Source organism: Notolabrus celidotus, chromosome 8, assembly GCF_009762535.1.
Source record: "Notolabrus celidotus isolate fNotCel1 chromosome 8, fNotCel1.pri, whole genome shotgun sequence".
Classification (NCBI taxonomy): domain Eukaryota; kingdom Metazoa; phylum Chordata; class Actinopteri; order Labriformes; family Labridae; genus Notolabrus; species Notolabrus celidotus.
In genome coordinates this window covers 21,981,661-22,001,914 of record NC_048279.1, presented here as the reverse complement: position 1 = coordinate 22,001,914, position 20,254 = coordinate 21,981,661, and the positions used below count along the sequence as shown (strand labels likewise).

At 39.5% G+C, this 20,254-nt stretch overlaps 1 protein-coding gene across 1 annotated transcript in view; it reads left to right on the top strand.

Moving 5' to 3' along the window:
- si:dkeyp-115e12.6 (centromere protein F) overlaps window positions 1–20,254 on the top strand; it is a 28,837-nt gene that overhangs the window by 918 nt on the left and 7,665 nt on the right. The window contains exons 2-13 of the mRNA XM_034690366.1: window positions 2,682–2,769; window positions 2,945–3,108; window positions 3,248–3,444; window positions 5,172–5,275; window positions 5,568–5,632; window positions 7,134–7,404; window positions 11,665–11,858; window positions 12,247–12,372; window positions 13,895–14,023; window positions 15,495–15,617; window positions 17,052–17,187; window positions 17,749–19,163. Of these exons, the coding sequence (XP_034546257.1) occupies window positions 2,947–3,108; window positions 3,248–3,444; window positions 5,172–5,275; window positions 5,568–5,632; window positions 7,134–7,404; window positions 11,665–11,858; window positions 12,247–12,372; window positions 13,895–14,023; window positions 15,495–15,617; window positions 17,052–17,187; window positions 17,749–19,163 (2,922 nt within the window). The 5' untranslated portion in view covers window positions 2,682–2,769; window positions 2,945–2,946. The remainder of the gene's footprint in view (window positions 1–2,681; window positions 2,770–2,944; window positions 3,109–3,247; window positions 3,445–5,171; window positions 5,276–5,567; window positions 5,633–7,133; window positions 7,405–11,664; window positions 11,859–12,246; window positions 12,373–13,894; window positions 14,024–15,494; window positions 15,618–17,051; window positions 17,188–17,748; window positions 19,164–20,254) is intronic.

Sequence of the window (20,254 nt, the reverse complement as noted above, 5' to 3'; positions counted from 1 at the left end):
GTTGATAAATTATATATAAGTTATACAAAACCAACAAAGAGATTTTTTTTACATGTAATAATAATAATAATAATAATAAAATTAATAAATACATAAAATAATAATAAAAGAGCATTCCTAATTCTCTCAGTGATGTTTAGAGGTTAACATATATAGTATTTAATGTCACAATATAACATTTCATGATGATACATGACGTTCATCAGAAATAGAGGGCAGATTAATTGCACATCGGATACCATCTTCACCTTCTCCAATCATTTCCAGATAAGGACCTCATATTTATCTGAATACTTAAGTGTTATTATTGATTCTGTAGCTGTTCAAAAGAAGCTATCCTGGCCAGTTAATCTCTCCATTCACTAGAATGGATCTTCTGTTTTGATTTCCAATGCCTCAGCACTATCCATCATCCTGTTATAAAAGCTAATTTCACCCAAAAATACATTTTTGAGGGCAGATTAGTCACATCTGGTAAAATTATGATTCTATGTTTTAATGCTTTGTTGTTGGTACAACTGTTGTCTTTTATGATGTTATTTTGGTTGAAGATTAAGTCAGACCCTCTGTGTATCCTGCTTCTTGGCAAAACATTTCAATGTATTACAAAGCTAGTTTGGACTGTATTTGTCAGATATGCTCTCCATTCTTTTTTAAAAAGGTTTTTGCCTAATTTCAAATGTACCATACATAAAGATTAGGAGAAGGTCAGCAAGGTGACATTCAACAAAACATTGCAGCCTTAGAAGGTCCCTGACTGGAATCAAGGGAAAATGTAACAAAGTAGCATCAGACTGCTGAGTCTCTGAAAACACTGAATTAAATGTAGTCATGTCAGTGAGTCCATGTCATTCACAACCATAGAATAGAATACAATATAGAATAGCATTTATTTGTCATTGCCAGGTGTACAATGAAATTAGAAGTTCTGCCCCTGAAGGTGCATGAGATAAATACAAATAAAACAAAAACAGGTAGAAAATATGTATAAAAGACAATAAAAATATAGAATAATCTAAAACAAATGTCAAATATATACAGTCAGGTTGGGAGAAGAGGTATTTGGTTTTAGGATTTTGGTAACCAAGAAACTATTCTAGAGAAGTGCCTCATTCTTTGGTTTCCAGCTTCTTGAATACAAGTGCAGCTTGTCTCTTTGTTAAATAATTGTACATTAAATGTGTTTTGGATTTATCTTCTGACAAAATACAAGCACTCCCATATTTCAGATAATTCTTTGACATTTTGACAGATATTGTTTTTCCCTCTGTTCTCTGAAGTTTTATTGATAGATGATTGATTTGTATATGATGAAAAATGTTTCTGCAATGCTTAATGAAATGCAGCTTGCTGCTTTATAGCAACTAGAGTAATAATAAATAATAATGATAAAAATAATAAACTTTATTTATATAGCACTTTTCTTAACAAGGTTACAAAGTGCTTCACAACAAAAAAGCTGAGACTTACAAAGCATAAAAAACTGTGCAAACAGGGGGGAGAAAAAGGACAGAAGTACAACAAGACATCTGAATGCAGAGGAAATTCATGAATTAGGGGTGGAGAAATGCCTTCTTATATAAAAATGTTTTTAGTGAGGATTTAAAAGCAGTTCAGGTTGTGGACTGTCTAATCATCAGTGGCAGGGAGTTCCACAAACTTGGAGCTCTGATTGAAAAGGCACGGTCACCTTTTGTTTTAAGGCGGGATCTTGGCACAACCAGCAGAAATGCATCCACAGACCTGAGGGGCCGCCCAGGCACATAGCGGGTTAAAAGGTCGATTAAATAGTTTGGGGCCTGTCCATTTAAAATTTTAAAAGTAATCAATGAAATCTTAAAATCGACACGATAAAAAACTGGCAGCCGATGTAAGCTGGTGAGGACAGGAGTGATGTGTTGATATTTTGATGTGCCTGTTAAAACCCGAGCGGCTGCATTTTGAACTAGTTGGAGTCTGTGGAGGGAGCTCTGATACTGTGTCAAATGTCACTCCTAAATAGTAGTGACTGCAAAGTTTACATCTGTTATCTCAGTGAAGAATGTGTGCTTGTCTTGTTCTCTGGAAAAAGTAAACACAGCGACACAACCAGGGAGGTGTGACAGAAACTCTCAGACTGGAGTTACAGAGCTGAAGCCTTGAGGCTACACAGCGTGTCAAAACCGAGTTCAGAGTTAACCTCCTCAGGTTAACTTCAGTCAGGCTTTTCTTCATTCCAGCACTCTCACTTTCATTTCCGTTTTGTATGCCTGTATCAGTTGGTCTTAATGCACACATACAAGATGCAAGTGAATGTTTTGTGCACTGTTTTAGATTTGACTTCTAGTCATTTCTGCATATTTGAACAAATATGTTGAGTTTTTATCTGAGTAAGAAACTCAGTAGTTACAGGAGTGTGACTGAGAGAAGGGATTTATTTTCAGCTTAAGTTCCTCTTGGAGAGAAGCAGGCGGTCTCTGTTGGAAAACACTGAGTCACAGCTGCCCAGTGGTGACAACCAGTGTCTCCCTACGGGATGAAAGCCTTAGCAACATAACATATTCAAGACAGGACACACAGCTGGAGGCACAGATGATTGAAACATGTTTAGATACGTGGCGTCGGTCCTCTGTCACAACATAAATTGATGTAGAGATACCTTCACCTTACTTAACAGGCCTGTTATCCCTCTTTGTTTTCAGACTGTGTGTAGCTGGTTTCTTCACTGCAGCCACTGACTCCAATGGCTCCGAGAACTGTTTGAGGATCTGTTGAGCAGGAATAGCACAGGTCAGCTTGCACTTTTTCTCACTGATGAGAGAAATAATCAGTCGCCTCTTTTACTCATAAGTTGCCTTGTGATTTCTCCAGTGTGCCGGGAAATACAGGAAGAAAATATGCAGAATGAAACTTTTTTTTGGGATACTGTGCTGATTTGATTTTTCTGATGTTGCTTGGCTGATAGAAATGAGCTGGGCTGAGGACGACTGGACAGTGGGGCTGTCTGGGCGAGTTCTGCAAAAAGTGAAGGAGCTGCAGGTCCATCAGGATCGACTGTCCAGAGAGAACAAGCAGAAACAGCGACAGCTGGACAACATCAATACAAGCCTAGAAAAACAGACTGCAAAGGTAAAAGCAGCCATGTTAGTTTAAGGCTATAACATCTATGAATCTGCAAAACATGCATAGACAGTCTGACAGATTTTGTAATCTCTGTTGTGTCAATGCTGAATTATGTCCTCTTTCATCTCCTCCTCTCCCTGCACAGCATGAGGAGGTGCGTGGAGAGCTCCAGTATGTGCACAGAGAGCTCCAGAGTGTTCGAGATGAGGCCAAGGCAGCGGTGACCGCAAGGGAGCGTCTGAACCAGGAGCTTCAGACAAAGCAGGCCCAAGTATGCTCATTTGAAGGCCAGCTGGATGCTGCTCGCACCCTCAACAACAAACTCACCCAGGAAATTAAAAGGTAGGCTACTCCATTTCATGTATGTCTTGTGTGGGGGTGCTGGTGGCCTAGCAGTCTAAGTGGCCCACATACAGAGGGTCACAGAGGTCGACGGTTAAACTCCTGGCCGTGACCATTTGCTGCATACCCCCCCTCTCTCTCTACTCCCCACATTTCCTGTTGTGTACTATGCGAATAACCAAGCTTTCATGAAAATTAGACTTACTCGTAAAGTAAAATGTAGTATCAAAAAAACAAACACCTGATGGATGATTTTGTCAAAAGGCTCTGAAAAAAGAGCTGATTCCTAAAGAGCTATCAGCAACATCAACAATCAAAGGAATTGTTAATTAATGTTGTGCCACATTTGACACACAGCAGTCATCACATTTCTGGATTGATTAGATTCAGTCAAACCATTAAAAACTGATATAACAGATCAGAAGAACATTCTTTATTAGCAGCAGATTACTCATCAGACTATTTAAAGGTGCTAGCTTTTTTTAAACTGAGGCACCTTTTGTTAACACTACTAAAAATGGAACAATGTACTTTTTAAAATATATTTTTAGTAGGTTTTTTTGCAGTATACATCAATCAAAAAGTGCAATATTTTTATATTTTTACAGATAAACAAGAACACATCATACAATGACAACCACTGGAGTCCAATCAAATGTGTTTTGAAATGTTATCTTAAAAATACGAAAGCAGGAAGGACTCATGAATCAGAAAAAAGATCTGATACATAAAAAAATGAAATAAATAATAATAATAATACAAATTAAATATGTAAATAAAATCAAATAAATAAATACAATTAAATAAATAAATACAATTAAGTTAAAAAAATGAAATAAAAGAAAATAATAAATAAATGAAATGAATGAATGAATTAATGAAATAAAATGAAATGAAAATTATTTCTTACAAAAGAAATCTTGAAATTAATTTTTACAACTTGGCCTATGAAACATATATTACATTAGTACTCAAGAGAGGGAATAGAATTTACAAATGATAGAAAAGGACCCCAGGTTTTTTATAAAATTATCTGAACAACCTCTAGAACTATACTTAATTTTCTCTAAATAGAGGAAGGACATTAAGTCTTGTAGCCAGGAATTTTCAGATGGCGGTTTATGATCCTTCCATTGTAGTAGAATGCCGCTGTGGGCCACAAGAGAGGCAAAAGCAATGATATTTCTTTCCCCAACAGAAAAGCGAGTTAAGTCCTCAGGGTCACCAAATATTGAGATTAAAGGGCTGGAAGGTACAGGTTTACAAAACACTTTTATAATTTATCGTAAAAAGAGGACCAGAATGATCTTAGTTTCAGACAGGAGAAAAACGTGTGTGTGTGATTGGCAGGTGAAATAGAGCATCTGCACAGTTCGCTTGTGTTAAACAATTTGTTGAGCTTAACTTTAGAGAGGTGAGTCCTGTGTAAAACCTTAAACTGTATCAATGTAAGGCTTGCACAGGGAGATGTAGCATTGACCCTTTCCAGGGCCCTCTGCTGAAACAATGTACTTCTAATGATTTTCCTGGTACCCTGTCTACTTTTAACTTTTGAATGGCCAAAACCTGTTATCATTACTGCTTTTTTAAGAGACTAGACGATGTCACATTAGAGGACAAAGCCCTTATCTCTTCTTTTAGACGTAGTTGCCTCTGCCTGAGCTTTCCATATTTTCTTGCCTTCATTGAACTCTCTGTTTCTCTTCCTCCCTCTGACTCTCTGACAGGCTGGAGGCAGAGCTGGAGAAGCTGCAGAATAGTAGCAGGTCAGCAGACAACACTTTGTTCTCTACACCCTGCTGGAACACAACTTCTCCCTGGGAACATAATGGTACAGTCCAGTAACTCTATGACTTTCCTGTGTTTATTCTCTTTTATCTTTTCATTTAGCACTGTATAGTTTGGAAAATTGAATGGAAAAACCAAAGCCCCCAGATGAGTAGAAAGGTTATAAATAAACTCCTTCAGTTCCTGGCCTTTCCCATCCCTTTACTCTCTGGGGGGATGTTGTACTTTTCTTTCCCCTCTTGTCATTAAACCACTTGGGCTCTTAACTGCTGGTTCTGATCTGCTTTGGTTTTATTTAACAAGTCCTGTACAAATGCGGTGTTTTTGTCCTGCAGGTAGCAGAAAGGAGGAGACGACCGGGCAAAGAGATGAAGGACAGAGCCGTGCACCTCACATCCGAGTAAGTACAGGAATGTTGTTATGCTGAACCGTACAGAGGCTAGTTAAGGATTAGTGTGGGTATGAGCTTAAAGCAGCAGTTCTGTAGTTGAACTTCCTTTCTTTTATTTTTTTTTCTCTTTCACTGCTGAAAACATTTTTATATCGAAAGGCTTTCCTGTGATATTGTTTTATCCACGATGTTACATTTATTTTGAATCTACTTTTATTCATGTTTTTTTTAATTCACTCATTGTTTTATTTGTTTTACTGATTTTAATTCACTCATTGTTTTAATTGCTTCTAGTAGTTTCTCTTTTACTCTTATTTCAGCTGTTCCTCTTAAATTGTCTTGCCAGCCCATATACCCCCCCCCCCCCCCCCCCCCCCCCATGCTTTGTTCTCTTTATTGTGGGTTTTTATGATGTAAAGCACTTTGTAATGTCTGTTTTGATAAGTGCTTTATAAATAAACTTTATTATTATTATTATTACGGTCCTCCTTTGTTTGGCTAAGTAACTTATTAATAAAAATCAGTGATCCAGTCACAGATCCTTCTGTAACAGCATGGTTCTGTCAGTACCAATCATAGGGTTAATGTTATTAAAATTGTTTCTCATTTCAACAGTTTCCATGAAAGGACAAAAAAATCAGGCTTAAAATAGTTCACATCATGATGCTGTCTTACTTCCCCATACTGTGTGTGGCACTTAGCCCCTAGAACACATCGGTACTTCCTTAAGAAATCTATCTTGGAAGGTCACAAAAGTATACTTTTATTATAAGAAACAGTTCAGTAACTTCCGGCAGCAACCAGATTCTGTTCTGAGTCAATGTTACTCAAGTTTTCAGCCACGTAGTGTTGCACTAGTGATTGTTCAGGTAGCAGAACCGTGTATTTTGTTTCAACTTGAAATAAACTGCAGCTCCTGGATTCACTGTAATTAGTCAGCAAAAGACACCCGTTGCAACAGTGTGACTCATTGATTGCTTTTGAATACACTGAATCAGGCTTTGGCTGCATATCAAACACTCATAGCAAGCATTTGATAACTGCTGGTTTAAAGCCTTTTAAAAGTATATTACAAACTTTAACAAAATCAAATGATATCATCAGACTTATCAGGAGACACGTTTTCTACCTGTGCACAACTAGACTCTGTCCTGGTGCATTTGTAAACACGTCAAAAATGTAAAAGAAACAAAAAGAAAGTAAGTGCGTCATTCTATTTTTCTGATCCCTGAGTTTTTTCTCAGCTTTTATACTCCTTTCAAAATGTGTACAAAGTGTTTGAAACAATAATAGAATTGTTTTGGTGCTTAGAGAGTTAAATTATATCTCATGAAGTATGTTTCAGCAGCAATGAGTCATTCTTTTGTAAAAGGGTCTTAATGTAGGGGCGTGGAGCTTGAGCTCTGGCGTCCTGTTCCCTCAAAACTGAACCTCAAAATGTTCTGTTTAATTTGACATACTGTTCACGCCCCTCCTTGTCTCGTTATCTAATCATTCTCTCCTCCTTCAGCAAAGACTCCAGTTCTCAGAAGTGCCCCCGGTCCCATTATCACGACCACAACACAAGAGCACCCCCCACCGCCACTCAGCCAACCAATCGGAAACCTTCTCAACTCCCTCGGCTGCGTTTCCATGGGAACGGGATGACTCGAGGCCAGCAGCCAGGAGAAGATCCCCATCCTCTCCCCATCCCCAGACTCCCTGTGTTGATGTCATCAGTCAGGGCCAGCTGGAGCAGAGGGCTTGTGGGAAGGAGACGGATCACAGAGCAGAGACAGACAGTGAGTATGGATCTCAAATGGTACCCTTGGAAATGTGGTATGAAGTTTTTGACCCTGCACCAAGTCACTGACAGGACTAAACAAAGATTCACTCAGCACCATCATCCATTTGACTTGCTATAATTGTCCTACATTGTGAGATATAAATGTCCTTTTTCACCCTTTAATTTTGGACATTTGTCCCAGTGTTCATAGAGGGTTGGGTTAGAATTAGGGAAAACACTGTCTGTCACAGATCCTGCTTACATCTGTCAGTGTTGTTGACCGACCGTCTGCAAACAGGAAGGCTGCTTCAAAGGGGTCTGGGGGTTCAAAGCAATTAAAGCTAGTCACAGCTGGTCTTCACTTTTGACTGTAGAATGAGAGCAATTGCACGTTAACAAAAGTAACGTGCAATTTAAAAAGTTTAAATTTTGTAAGGCACGTAATGATAAAGCTGGTGCTATTTTCTTATTGTGGCAGTATAGATTTATTGTTTATTTAGTGCTGTTTAGTAGGATTTGTTTTCAACAACCCCCTAAAAAACCCCACATGGTGATGCTTTACCTGCAAACTCTATTTTTTTTTATTAATTTGATATACTTCCTGTTATTTAGATATTTTAGTTTGAGCTGAGCAATAACACCAGTTGATAAAATTAGGGATGCACCGAAAATTCGGCCACTGAAAATGGCCCAAAAGTGCATTTTTGGTTTTCGGCTGAAAGACTTTTATCACAGAAACAACACGACTGAAACAGAATGTTGTGATGACGCAAGCAAAAACCGCAGCCAGTACGCGCTTGTCTGGATAAGGGCCAACATGTCTGCATCCGTTATTCCTTTAACTGCAGCACTAAAGCGTCTTCTAAGCAAAGAGGTTGAGACGGACCACAGAGTTAAAACAATGAAAAGTACACTCTTAGAGTCTGTCAGCACACGTTTCACTGAGATCTCTTTGGATCCTCTGCACTTCATTGCGACTGTACTTGATCCGCGTTATAAAGATCATTACTTGGATTTGGGAATAAAGCAGCGCGCACGAGAAATGATCCAGGCCGCGATGGATAACGAGAACCTGCTTGGAGACGGAGAAGCACACAGCGCAGGAGAAAGAGAACAGAGCGCAGAAAAAAGGACTCTCTGAACCAGATGAGGGGTATGCACCCTAGTTGTCTGATGGTCAATGAGATCCTTGATTTTAGTGAGGTTAGTACACAGTCACAGCCATAAATGCAATGGTAGGGGAGACCGGGGACAGTTGTAACATTTTTGACATTTCTGTCTATAACTTTAAGCTCTTTTAACCCAGTGTGTTCAAACTGCTATACAAACTAGCTTCAAGTGTCTGCTAATAAAATGGGCTATATAATGTCTGTGCAACACAAACAGAAAATGCATGGCTTAATCTCAAATCCAAGGAGTGAAATGTTACAACTGTCCCCGGTCTCCCTACTAATAATTGGCATAATAATTTATTTCGGTGTTTCAGTTTTCGGTTTTTGGTTTTGGCCAAGAATTTTCATTTTGGTGCATCCCTAGATAAAATGTTTACATCTTCAATTGATTTTTACCTCTAATGATGGGACAACCTCAGAGAAATCAGCTTAAGTGAAGCAATGTGACCATACTGAATCTTGTGTCTTCTGTGTAACCTCAACAACACTTGTTACACAAGACTTTGTGTAGAAATCCCTGGCTTGGCTGGAGACTCCCTCTGCTTGCTTCCAGGCCAGCTCCATGATATTAAGTGCCTCTCAGTACACTTTGTAATCGTTATGTAACACTCCTCTTCCTCTCCACGCTGTGTGTATGTTCAGAGGAGGAGTGGGACAGTACAGTGTAAAACAAAAACAGCCTCTCTTATCTACTGGGACACAGATGTGGAAGAGTGGTGTTGCAGTGTTTGCATTAACAAGGCTTTTTTTTCTTCTGGTGAGCTTTTATTATCACTGCAACCTCGCTGACTCTCTGAGGACATACTCTATTTTGTTCATTGTAGCAGATCTATACTTCGCAAGTTGTGAAATTTAAGGAACTGGAAAATGATACAGGAGAACACATCGGGTGAACATGAAATTGATTTCATCCCTGGCTCTGGAAATCAGCCGGCTGACATCCTCAGGCAGCTGCTGAAGTTGTCAATAAAGCAGTCTGTATGGATTGACCTGAACTCTGAGTTACCGCTGTGTTTTTGATTGTTGGTGGTCAGTTTAAGGATTGAGAGTAGATTTAGTCATAATGTTTATGTTCTCTATGGGCTGGAAGTAATTTGTATTTTCCAGTAATTTCCTCTCCCCAATGACTCTCAGTCCTCAGCCATTATACCCCATTTAAATTTTAATTCCTACCCACAAAGGAATCGTAATGTTTTCACAACTCTTAATAAAAGAAATAAATTAAACGCTCAATAATCAACAATACATCTGACTTGTGTTTAAGTCTAAAAATATAGCAAATTAATGCAATATGTACAAATTTTTTTATATATAAACTAAAGTAAAGATTACATAAACACTAATTTGGCTATTTTGACCTTCACCCTCCTATTATGTTTGCTTCTTAGGGACAGCAATTAATGTTCCTGGGTCAACTTGACCCGGGGCATATTTAATGATCCAATGAGTTTCCATCACATATGAAAATACAAAACACAAAAATACAAAAAATAATAAGACAGAAAACAGAGGGGTTGAGCGGTAATGTTCTACATTAGACCATAAGACGGCTACAGCTCACACAGAATGCTGCTGCTCGAGTCCTAACAAGGACCAAAAAAGTAGACCACATCACTCCAGTTCTTAGATCCCTACACTGGCTTCCTGTCTGTCAGAGAATAGACTTTAAAATCCTGCTGATGTTTTATAAAGCACTGAATGGTTTGGGCCCAAAATACATTGCTGATCTGCTGCTACTTTATGAACCATCTCGACCTCTGAGGTCATCAGGTACTGTTCTGCTTTCAGTCCCTAGAGTCAGAACGAAACATGGTGAAGCAGCATTTAGTCTTTATGCACCACATATCTGGAACACACTCCCTGAAAGCTGTAGGTCTGCTCCAACTCTCACCTCTTTTAAATCCAAGATTAAGACTTTTTTATTTGCCACTGCCTTCCTATCTTAGCTCATTTTAACTCACTTTAAATTCAATTTTAATGTAATTTTTAATATATTTCTAATTTTCCTTTTTCTTTTCTGTTTTATTATATTTGTCATTTTAATTGTCTTTTATACCTGTCTGAATTTCTCCAATGCTTTTAATGTTTTAATGTAAAGCACATTGAGTTGCCCTTGTGTATGAAATGCACTATACAAATAAAGCTGCCTTGCCTTGCCCTTGCCTTACATTGCCACAGATGGTACAGTATTGTGCAAAACAAGGAAGACGAACAGGTCTCTGCGGCAGTGATAGTAATACCTGATATAGTGCAATAGCCCTTCCCCCAATAAACATTTTTTTAAATCTCATTATTAACTCCATTACTAACCATTTAAATCCATATTTAGTGCAATGGTGTTTTTAACTCTCACAGATCATGGTTCAATGAGGATAACTCACTCGTTTTTTTAGGAAATTCATGTTAAAGCTTTTTTTAATGTACATTGAAAAGCCCTAAATATAAATACTATAGTTTTACATAACATAGATTTTTGTTTATTTAATTTTACATTTTGAATTTTATTTTTTGTATGAAATTATGTTAATAAATGAACACGAGACACCTCTTCTGTCACATGCTGCCCAGATTTTTATGCTGTATTTAGCTAGTTTGGAACACATATAGTGCCTACAATGGAAGGAACCTCTGAACACTGCTAGCCTTTCATCCACTGTGACATTAGAAATGCGAAATAATACTTTTAACAATTTTTTTTAGATTTTGTGAACATTAAAATCTGTCAATTTGACCCACAACATAACAGGAGGGTTAAGGATATGAAACTGCCACAGTTTTTATAGTCATACTCTATATATTTATACATTTTGTTCATATACAGTTAGAAGACTGGCTTAGCATATTTGATCTGCACATCATATCAGAACTTTATATCCCTCCTGAGTTGATCCTGTCTTTCATGCTCCACCACTGAGTCCTTCATGAATGGCGTCAAACTTAAAAAAAAAAAAACGTCCTTTCTTCTTTGCATGCTTCTTAAATGATTCAACTTTTTTAAATGATCTAAACCGGGTAAAGATGAAATGCATTTTTCTGAGATCTGGTCTAACACCTGAATAAGCTTATTAACTAGTGTGTCTCTTTGTTTCCGGTCCATCAAACAGCATCTTTGTCAGAAATGCGGAGTCGTGTGTCTGCTCTGGAGGAGGAGCTGTCTGTGAAGGCTGGCACTTTGAAGTCCATTCAGAATGAAATGATGCAGAGCAAGAAGGAGCTCACTGCCAAGGAGCACAACATTCAGAGAGCTCGTGATGAGCTCAGCCTGGCACACACACGCATGGCACAGGAGAGTGAACGGGTAAATAACAGCCACTGCTATTTCTCACATAAAAGGTGATAACTGCTAATTAAAAACAATATATTTGTTTTTTTGTTCTTCTAGGTGAATATATCCATGCGTGTCTTCCAAATTTCAAGACTGCTTTTAAAACAGTTCCCTGGTTCTGTTCTTCACTGTAAAAAAATAAGCAAAATGTTTTGTGTGCAAGCAAACTGAACAGTCTTAGACTTTAGCTACTTGTCTTTTTTTCTTTAGAGACTTATTTCTCAAACTCTTAAATAGTAATGACCCCAATAACAGTATATGACTCAAGTACAGTTAAAGCGTCAAACAAATGTGTATCAAAGAGGCTCAAAATTGTCTTGTTGTGAGAATTGATATGAAGTTTTGTTTTTTGTTGCGACAGGCATCAGGTGCTGAGCAAAGACTGAAACATCTACAAGAGGAGCTGAAGTGTCAGAGGCAAAATACAGAGAGCAGCCGACTGCAGCATCAACAACGCTCTAAGGAGCTGGAGAAACAACATCAGAGTGTAAGAATGGATGGATGGATGGATGGATGGATGGATGGATGAATGGATGGAGAGATGGAGGGAGGGAGGGAGGGAGGGAGGGAGGGAGGGAGGGAGGGATGGATGGATGGATGGATGGATGGATGGATGGATGGATGGATGGATGGATGGATGGATGGATGGATGGATGGATGGATGGATGGATGGATGGATGGATCAAGTTGCAAATTAAATATTGAGAGAAATAAAAAGAAAACAGTTCCAAGTAACAACTTAAGGGAGGAAGATAAATAGTTTTTCATATACTGCTTTTAAAAAGAAGCCTCATCCACATCGGACTAGCCTGGTGCGTTGTGGACAAATTGTGTTATTGGGGCGAACGTGTGAGGCCAAATACTGTTCAGAAAAGTCAACAGACCAGTGCTATGCCCAGCTCGTTGAAGAGCATTACAAAGAAGGAAGGTCCACACAGTGACAGCTTTTAAATGAGGAAATAATGTATTCAAAGTACTCAACAAAGGAAAACTAATGATAAAGTAAGCTATCAGTAGTGTGGTGAGGGTGTTGGGTGCTGTGAGACTGGGTGTGCTAACCAAAGCTATATGTAAAAGGAAACTAAGGCTGAACTCAACTTAGTCACCAAACAAAACCAAAGTGGGTGCCTGGCAGGCACCAGCCTTCCAGAAGGGAGAGAGAGAGAGAGCCATCTTGGATTCACCCAGCTTTTAAAGGCTCCAAGCAGGTGAAGCCAATCCCTAAACGAGATGGGAGGGGCAGGCACTCCAGGAGGATCTGGAAGGGGAAAGCAGAGGCAGGAATGCAGGAAAATACACACTGACCAAGGCCTGTGGCCGTCTCACCAGATAAAGAGAGAGAAAGAATCAGAAAGAAAGCAATAAAGCCACTGTGTGTTAAGAAAGGAGAGGTGCAGGGGGTGATGTGGGGGAAAAAACTGGAGGGGAGCACAGGGAAGTTGTTATAGAACTTAATTAATAAAACAGAGTAAACTGGAGAATAAGCAAGCGGCAACCTCTGGTCTCAAACTATGAAGCCCATGCTGAAGTGCAATACATCGATAATCCGCTTGAGGCTGGCTGCAGAGACACTGGAAACCACATACACACCAATTAAAAAAAGACGATGTTTGCAGCATTAATAAACATATTTACTGCCTGGTTCAAAAAACGGCTTTGCTCTAGGTAGCTCATTTCTCTATCAGCACACACTGTACGGGGGTGAAGATGGGTGACGTCACGGATACCATGTACATATTTTATACTGTTTATGAGAATAAGGCACGATTGAAATCTAGAAATAATTTAAAACCTACTATTGTTTTTTTTTCTAATGTTTTAAGTTACTTTTTTTACAGTTTATGTTTCTATAGTATATTTGAAAACGTACCCCGGTGGTTAAGGGTTAATGATTGGATAATGAGGGCCAGCTTTGGTTAAAAATAAAAAGTGTATAAGCAGCTCTGCTTGACTTTCAGATAAGGGTCTTGACTTGTATGAATATATATTTTTGTGTATGTGTCTCTCAGGATTTGACGGAGCTTCAGAAGGAGCGACAGGCTCTGGAGAAGCAGCATCATCAGGAGGTGAATAAGCTCAACCAGGAGCTTCAGCAGGCGAGGACAGTCCACAATACCCTGCAGGCTCACGCTGATAAGGTATATACACACATAGAGTCAACTAATCTTAAACTGACCTATTACAGGACAACACAGGCCTTCTCGTATGCATGTTCACATAATTAAATTTGCTAAGATAAAGTCTTTATGTTAGAAACTTATGAACCCTGGAAACTACGGAGCGAAATGATATTCTGCACTTGCTATCTGTGTTTTGATTCATTTACCTGCTTTGTTTTTTGAGCTGTTTCCTGTTTCTCTTTCCTGCTTCCTCCTGTCTTTCTTTCCCCTGAAACCGATATTTTTTATTCCAAAGGTTGATAGAATAATCTCAGTGCTTTCCTCAGTCTGACTTCTTACCTTTTGTTGTTTGCTCTCACTCTCCGTTTCACTCTCTTGCTCTCTGTGCTTATGTTCCCCCCCCCACACCTGCTTTCCTCTCCACTTCCTCCTCTCCTCTCGGTTTCTCCCCAGTGGAAAGGTTGAGCAGAGAAGGTAATGACTGTGTGACTGCATCTGACGGTGCAGAATTTTTTTGGTTATGGAAGCGTAAAAAAAACTCATAACTTGTGTGTGAGAAATGGTCTTACTAAGAGAGGCGTGAAGGCATGTCTACAGGATGAGGGCAGACTGTATGAAGGTGTTGCATGACTCAAAGGAGGAGTGTGTTGTGATGTTTTGACATACTTTTGTCATATTTGTTTTCATCTGGATTCCCTTTACATAAAGGAATGCTGCAGTACTTCATTCCTATTAGGGCTGTCAAAATTGCTCCAAAATGACGTTTGAATATTCCCTCTAAAAAAAACGGAACCATTCGAACATCTACATTTGCGCACTATGTCAATAACAGGTGGACAAACTTATACAAGGAGACATAACTACTTGTATAGGTATTTTAATTTCAGATTTAACATGCCTAAAACATACCTACATATTACAAAACAAGTAAATGACCTAATGGCCTATACGTAACACTTTTAAGACTGTAGACCTCTCGCTCGCACCCTTATCTCTCCCAAAAACACTGGAAAGCTAGACACCTTTGAAATGTCTGGTGTCCTTGAAAACTTAAAATAGTCTGCTAGAAATAAGCAATAAACAAGCACAGTTCCCTTTCGTATATCTCAGTGGTAATAAACTACTTCTACTTTAACAAGACACAAAGGTAGCTTAAGGATACTGAACTTAATGTGCATAATTTCATTTGAGCACTGGTGGGAAGCTGATGATCTTAAATCTTAATTACTGTCCCTCGAGAGGTGTCTAATGACAATTCATTAGACATGGCTTACACTCCCTATTAATCTTTGATTGCTCCCCTGTTTCCCGTTTCCCTTTACTGATCCTGTTTAATCCACCCACAACAACAGCCTTTCTTTGAGTACTAAGTCTGTGTTGATTTGACCTCTCAACTTCTATTGTTTCTAATGCCACTTTTCTTCAGTGCTCTTTGATTGCATTATTCCTGTTTTCTAGCAGCTGCTGAGTTACAATGTCTTTTTATCAGCTGTCTCTGCAGAAGCAGGCATTGGACAAAGAGCTGGATAATGTGAAAGAGAAACTGAAGTGGACAGAAGGACAGCTGCAGGAGAGCCAGAAGAAAGAGGCTCAGACGCAAGCCAAGCTGACGGTACACGCACACACGGACGCACACACACGCACACATACGGCAGTGATGGTCCAGAGTTAAGTGAGCCAGGGTCAGCATGTGTCAATTATTTATAAGCTGAGCAGTATAAAATGAACTCTATAAATGTTTAAACAACATTTTAATGTGTCGGTCCAAAGTATCGATCATACATACACTTTATATAAATAATGAGATAATTGTGGCCTCTTCAGCCATCCAGCTGTAGTATCATGTTTTAATTAAGAAGAAGCTGTTTAGACCATTACTAAAGTATATACCTTGAGGTGTACTCATAAAGCTCAACATTGAGATAACGAGATAGATAGTCACACAAGCGTCACCAGACTAAAGCTTGGTACAGGTGTACTGCAGTTAATGATTTACACACTGTTGTAGTTTGTCTGTTGCAGTTTATTCCATGTTTACCTGACGTATTTTCTGCTCATTTGCCTGTGGTATATCCTTATTGTGACACTGTTTATATGCAGCTCTTTACACATATATCTTACACAGTTGTTTATAATCTGGAAATCATCCAGTACAAACACAAACTTTCCAGGATCCATTTTTTAAAAAGAGACTTTCAACAGTTTAATACAATCTTCTTACATACAGTTGCTCTAAGTAACTTTGTATTTTTTTTTTTTTTTTTTTTTTTAAATGTGTTTTTATTGTTTTATCATTTTCAGAACACAACAACACAATTCATGGCTCATTTTTAGCACAAAGCAGATTTTCAGACAAAGATATGTACTGTCACCCCTTCCCCCAAGCACAGAGAAAAAAACAAAAAAAACACAAATAAATAAAATAATAATAACAGACCTTTGACTCAAAAAGACATGACACATGACAAAAAGTAAGATTAGCAAAGACAAAAGAAACAAACAAACAGACAAAAGCATAGAGAGAATAACAAAAACAAAAAACAACAACAACACAAGTTTTAGCACATAATAAGTCGTCCTCCAACTCCCATCCATTAAGAATGCATGAAAAGTGATGTTGGATGCGTCATCTCTTATGTAGTTCTAGGCACCGTTTTCTTCCACTCTGAAGGGTACTGGCCTTTCAACAGTGGATGCTTGAGATCTGAAGGTAAATAATCCAGAACAGGATTCCAAATCTTAAGGAATGAGCCTTCATTGGTCCTAAGAACTGCACTTATCCTTTCATCACATTAAAAATCTCCCTAAACCACAGTGTCAGTGTGGGTGGGGTGTAGTAACTTTGTTTTAACTAACTAAACTTTAACTAAATATGATTTGTCATGGATGTTCTTCAGGAGGATATATTTTAGAGAGCCTGGTGAAGAGACTTGAGAGATATGTCGGTCTCAAATCAAAGACTCCACTGGGAACTGATCGTGCCAGCATATCTGATCATTGAAATGAATTTAACCCATCTCATTTGTATATTTCGTCCTCGCATTAGGAAGCACTCCGCGATGCAGAGGGTGTGGCGGTCAGTCTGGAACAGAGCAGGAAGAGAGAGAGAGCTCTGGAGGAGGAGGGGAGGAGACTCACGGAGGAGCGGGCCGACGCCCTTCATCTTCTCAAAGAGCTGCAGGGTGAGGAGGAAGCTGTGGGTTGGCAAATCCTTTGGATTTGCTAGTAATGAGATATTTACCAAGATTGTGAATCTTATGCAATATGTTTTTAGACAAAACACAGTGGACAGAGATTTCCTCTTATCTGTCTCCACAGGGAGGTCGGAGGTCAATAGTTAGTAGGGATTCAGTGTCTTGCTGAAAGACGATACAGCAAGGTAAACACTTGTCAAAATGAGGGCTCAGACCATTGTCCTGACCACTGTGCTTCCATTTGGTTAATCCATCTGTGAAACAAAGAAGGATATAAATTATTTAAGTGGATGAGTCCTTATGTTCATCGTCCACTTTACATTTATGTATTCTGTACAGGACCTGCCATGTCTATTTCTCCTTAATTTAAAGCGTCACTTGTCTCAGTGCTGCCCCCTGCTGGACAATAAATACCTCTCAAAATACTTTAACTGTTTTGTTGATACATATTTTCATGAAAGGAATATATGTTTTCTTTGTGTGTGTGTAAGCTGTTAAAACAATCATTGTACAGAATATGCTAATGAATGTCCTTTTTTTTAACTACAGAGCAAAAAGCTGCCTCAGCACCTCTTCAGCAACCTGTTCAGTTTTGCCCTGTTGGACAGAGTTTCTCTGCTCAGCCTTATCACAGTCCTCTCTCTCGGCCATCCCCTTCAATCAAGAAGCACAGCACTGCAAACCTGGCAGAGCAGAAGAGGGATGAAGAAGAGGGCATAAATAAGAGAGGGGAAGAGGTTACAGCATCTTACCCCCCTGACAGGGAGCCAGGAGAAGGCATCGACTCAGAGCACATCTCCCAAGACTCTGAGTGTTTACAAAGAGCGGGACATGGAAATAATGGAAATGATCCGGGGAGCAAGAGTAGAAATGAGGGTGACATATTTGAACATGCACTCTCTAGTTCCTCTCATTCTACTGCTGGTTTGCCCACTAACAACTCTATAGCAGGTGATGTGATGCTTTCTGTTGAAAGGACATCTTTTCTCAACTCTGAGAAGGCTACTGTCTCTGAAGACCTCAAAAAGGAGAATGCAGCACTACGCTCAGAGCTAAATGATGCATGTGAAGAACTACAGAAGCGCCTCGAGGACCTAGAAGGCCAGCGACGGGCCGAGACAGAAGCCAGGACTCGACTGAAACAGCTGAGTCGAAAACATGCCAGCCAGGTCGTGGAGAAGGAGGAACAGGACAAGGGATGGAAGGCACAGCTGGAGAGAGAGAGGGCTGAGACTGAGAGGCTGAGGAAGGCTGTGGCTGCTTTGGAGACGGAGATGAATCAAAAAAATAAGGAGAAGGAAAATAAGGAGAGAGAAGAGCAGGAGGAAGAGCAAAACAAAGTGCTCCAAGAGAGGGAAAGTGAAATGATAGAGCTGAACTTCCAGCTAAAGAAACAGTTGGCAGAGGTGAAATCACAGCTGGCTTTAGAAAAGGAGGAGAGGAAGAGGGAGGAAGAGGAGAGAAACCAAATGAACACTGACAAAGATGTAAATAACGAGCTGAGCAAGAATCTAGAGGAGCTTAAAGCTGAGTTGGAAGAACTGAAGCGCAGTAGAAATGAAGACTTGTTGGAAAAGGAGAAACTTTCAGTCACAAACAGCCCACTGACATACCTGACTCTTCATAACGATGAGCTCAACTCCAACATGATTGGCTGCGACAACAAGCTCCTCCCTTCACCAGTGCAGCATCTCCTGTTCTGCCAGTCCACCAACCAATGCAACATGCTTGTCTCTCAGGCCACAGCAGATCTCATCCAGGAGGAGGGATCAGTGATGGATCCTGTAGGCACATGTTTGTCAGATGAGGGGCAAACAGATGAAGACACTAGAAAAACCCTTCAGAAGGATGAGTTCTCTCACTCCAATTTGGCAAAGGAGGTGGAGCAGCTGCAGAGGGAGAAGGCGAAGGAGATGGAGCGCTGTAACCAATACCAGGTTAAACTGGAGGCCCTACAAAGCCAGGTAAATGATGATCCACATAAGATACACAAAAGTATTCTAAGTTTTTAGAAAGATTTCTAATAATAAGGTGCAAAGACAAATTTGTTTACTAAATCATAAAATTTGGGCTGTAAAGACTAGACTACCACATCATTATGGACAATTGTAATAGTTTGGTGTTCCAGGTATGCACTCTTACACGGGACTGCCAACAGATCCGTGTCCGGTCCGTCTCCGATCTGCTGTGGTCCAGCTCCGTGCTCTCTCGTCCGTCAACACCCACCGGTTGCGTTCAGAATGCAGCACGGAGCAGGACCGCCGGACATCTGGAGTCATGTGACCGAAGTTTTCCCACGGCAATCACTGAATCAAGGATTCTCCTCCTCCCCTCCTCATCCATTTTGTCTTTATCAGCCTCTGAAAAAAACCTCTGATGACTTGATGACTCCCGGCCTGCCTCCGCTCTAAATGACTTTTTTTTTTTCATAGTTAAGTCAAAAACAATCTAATGATAACCCGGAGTGTTATACTCTGAAAATTAACCAGGTTTTTATTTTGTTTTGGTGCCTGACTTTCTGTCCCTCTCCATTTGCTCTGTGCTGAATTGATACGTCGTGCTCCGGCATCCGGCAAAAATAGAAGTCTTGTGTAACTGATCCGTTGCGTTCAGACATGCCAGATCAGAGACACAGCCGGAACGCAACCGAGCTGGTCCAGTGGGGGTTAACACATTGACTAGAATAAAAACAGATCCCGTGCCGTGACGGATCGGAGACGGACCGGACACGGATCTGGTGGAATTTGGCCTTTAGGTTGTTAGCTATAGGTCACAATTATTAAAATGAGAATTTAAAAAGTGCTTGAAACATTTTAGATGACATTTTTAAGTCTCAAGGATATATTTGATTTATTCCTTTCTTAAATAACTGATGGAAAATGTGATATTCTTCATGACATTCTAATTACTTTAGATTAACTAAAATACATATCTGTGACAGTATTCATAGGTCAAAGCGTGTTCTATATGTCACTTACTGACCACAATTCTTAGTTCAGATAGAAACCTAGTATCCGTATGTTCAAGAATAATGTTTGACTGTACTTGAATCCAC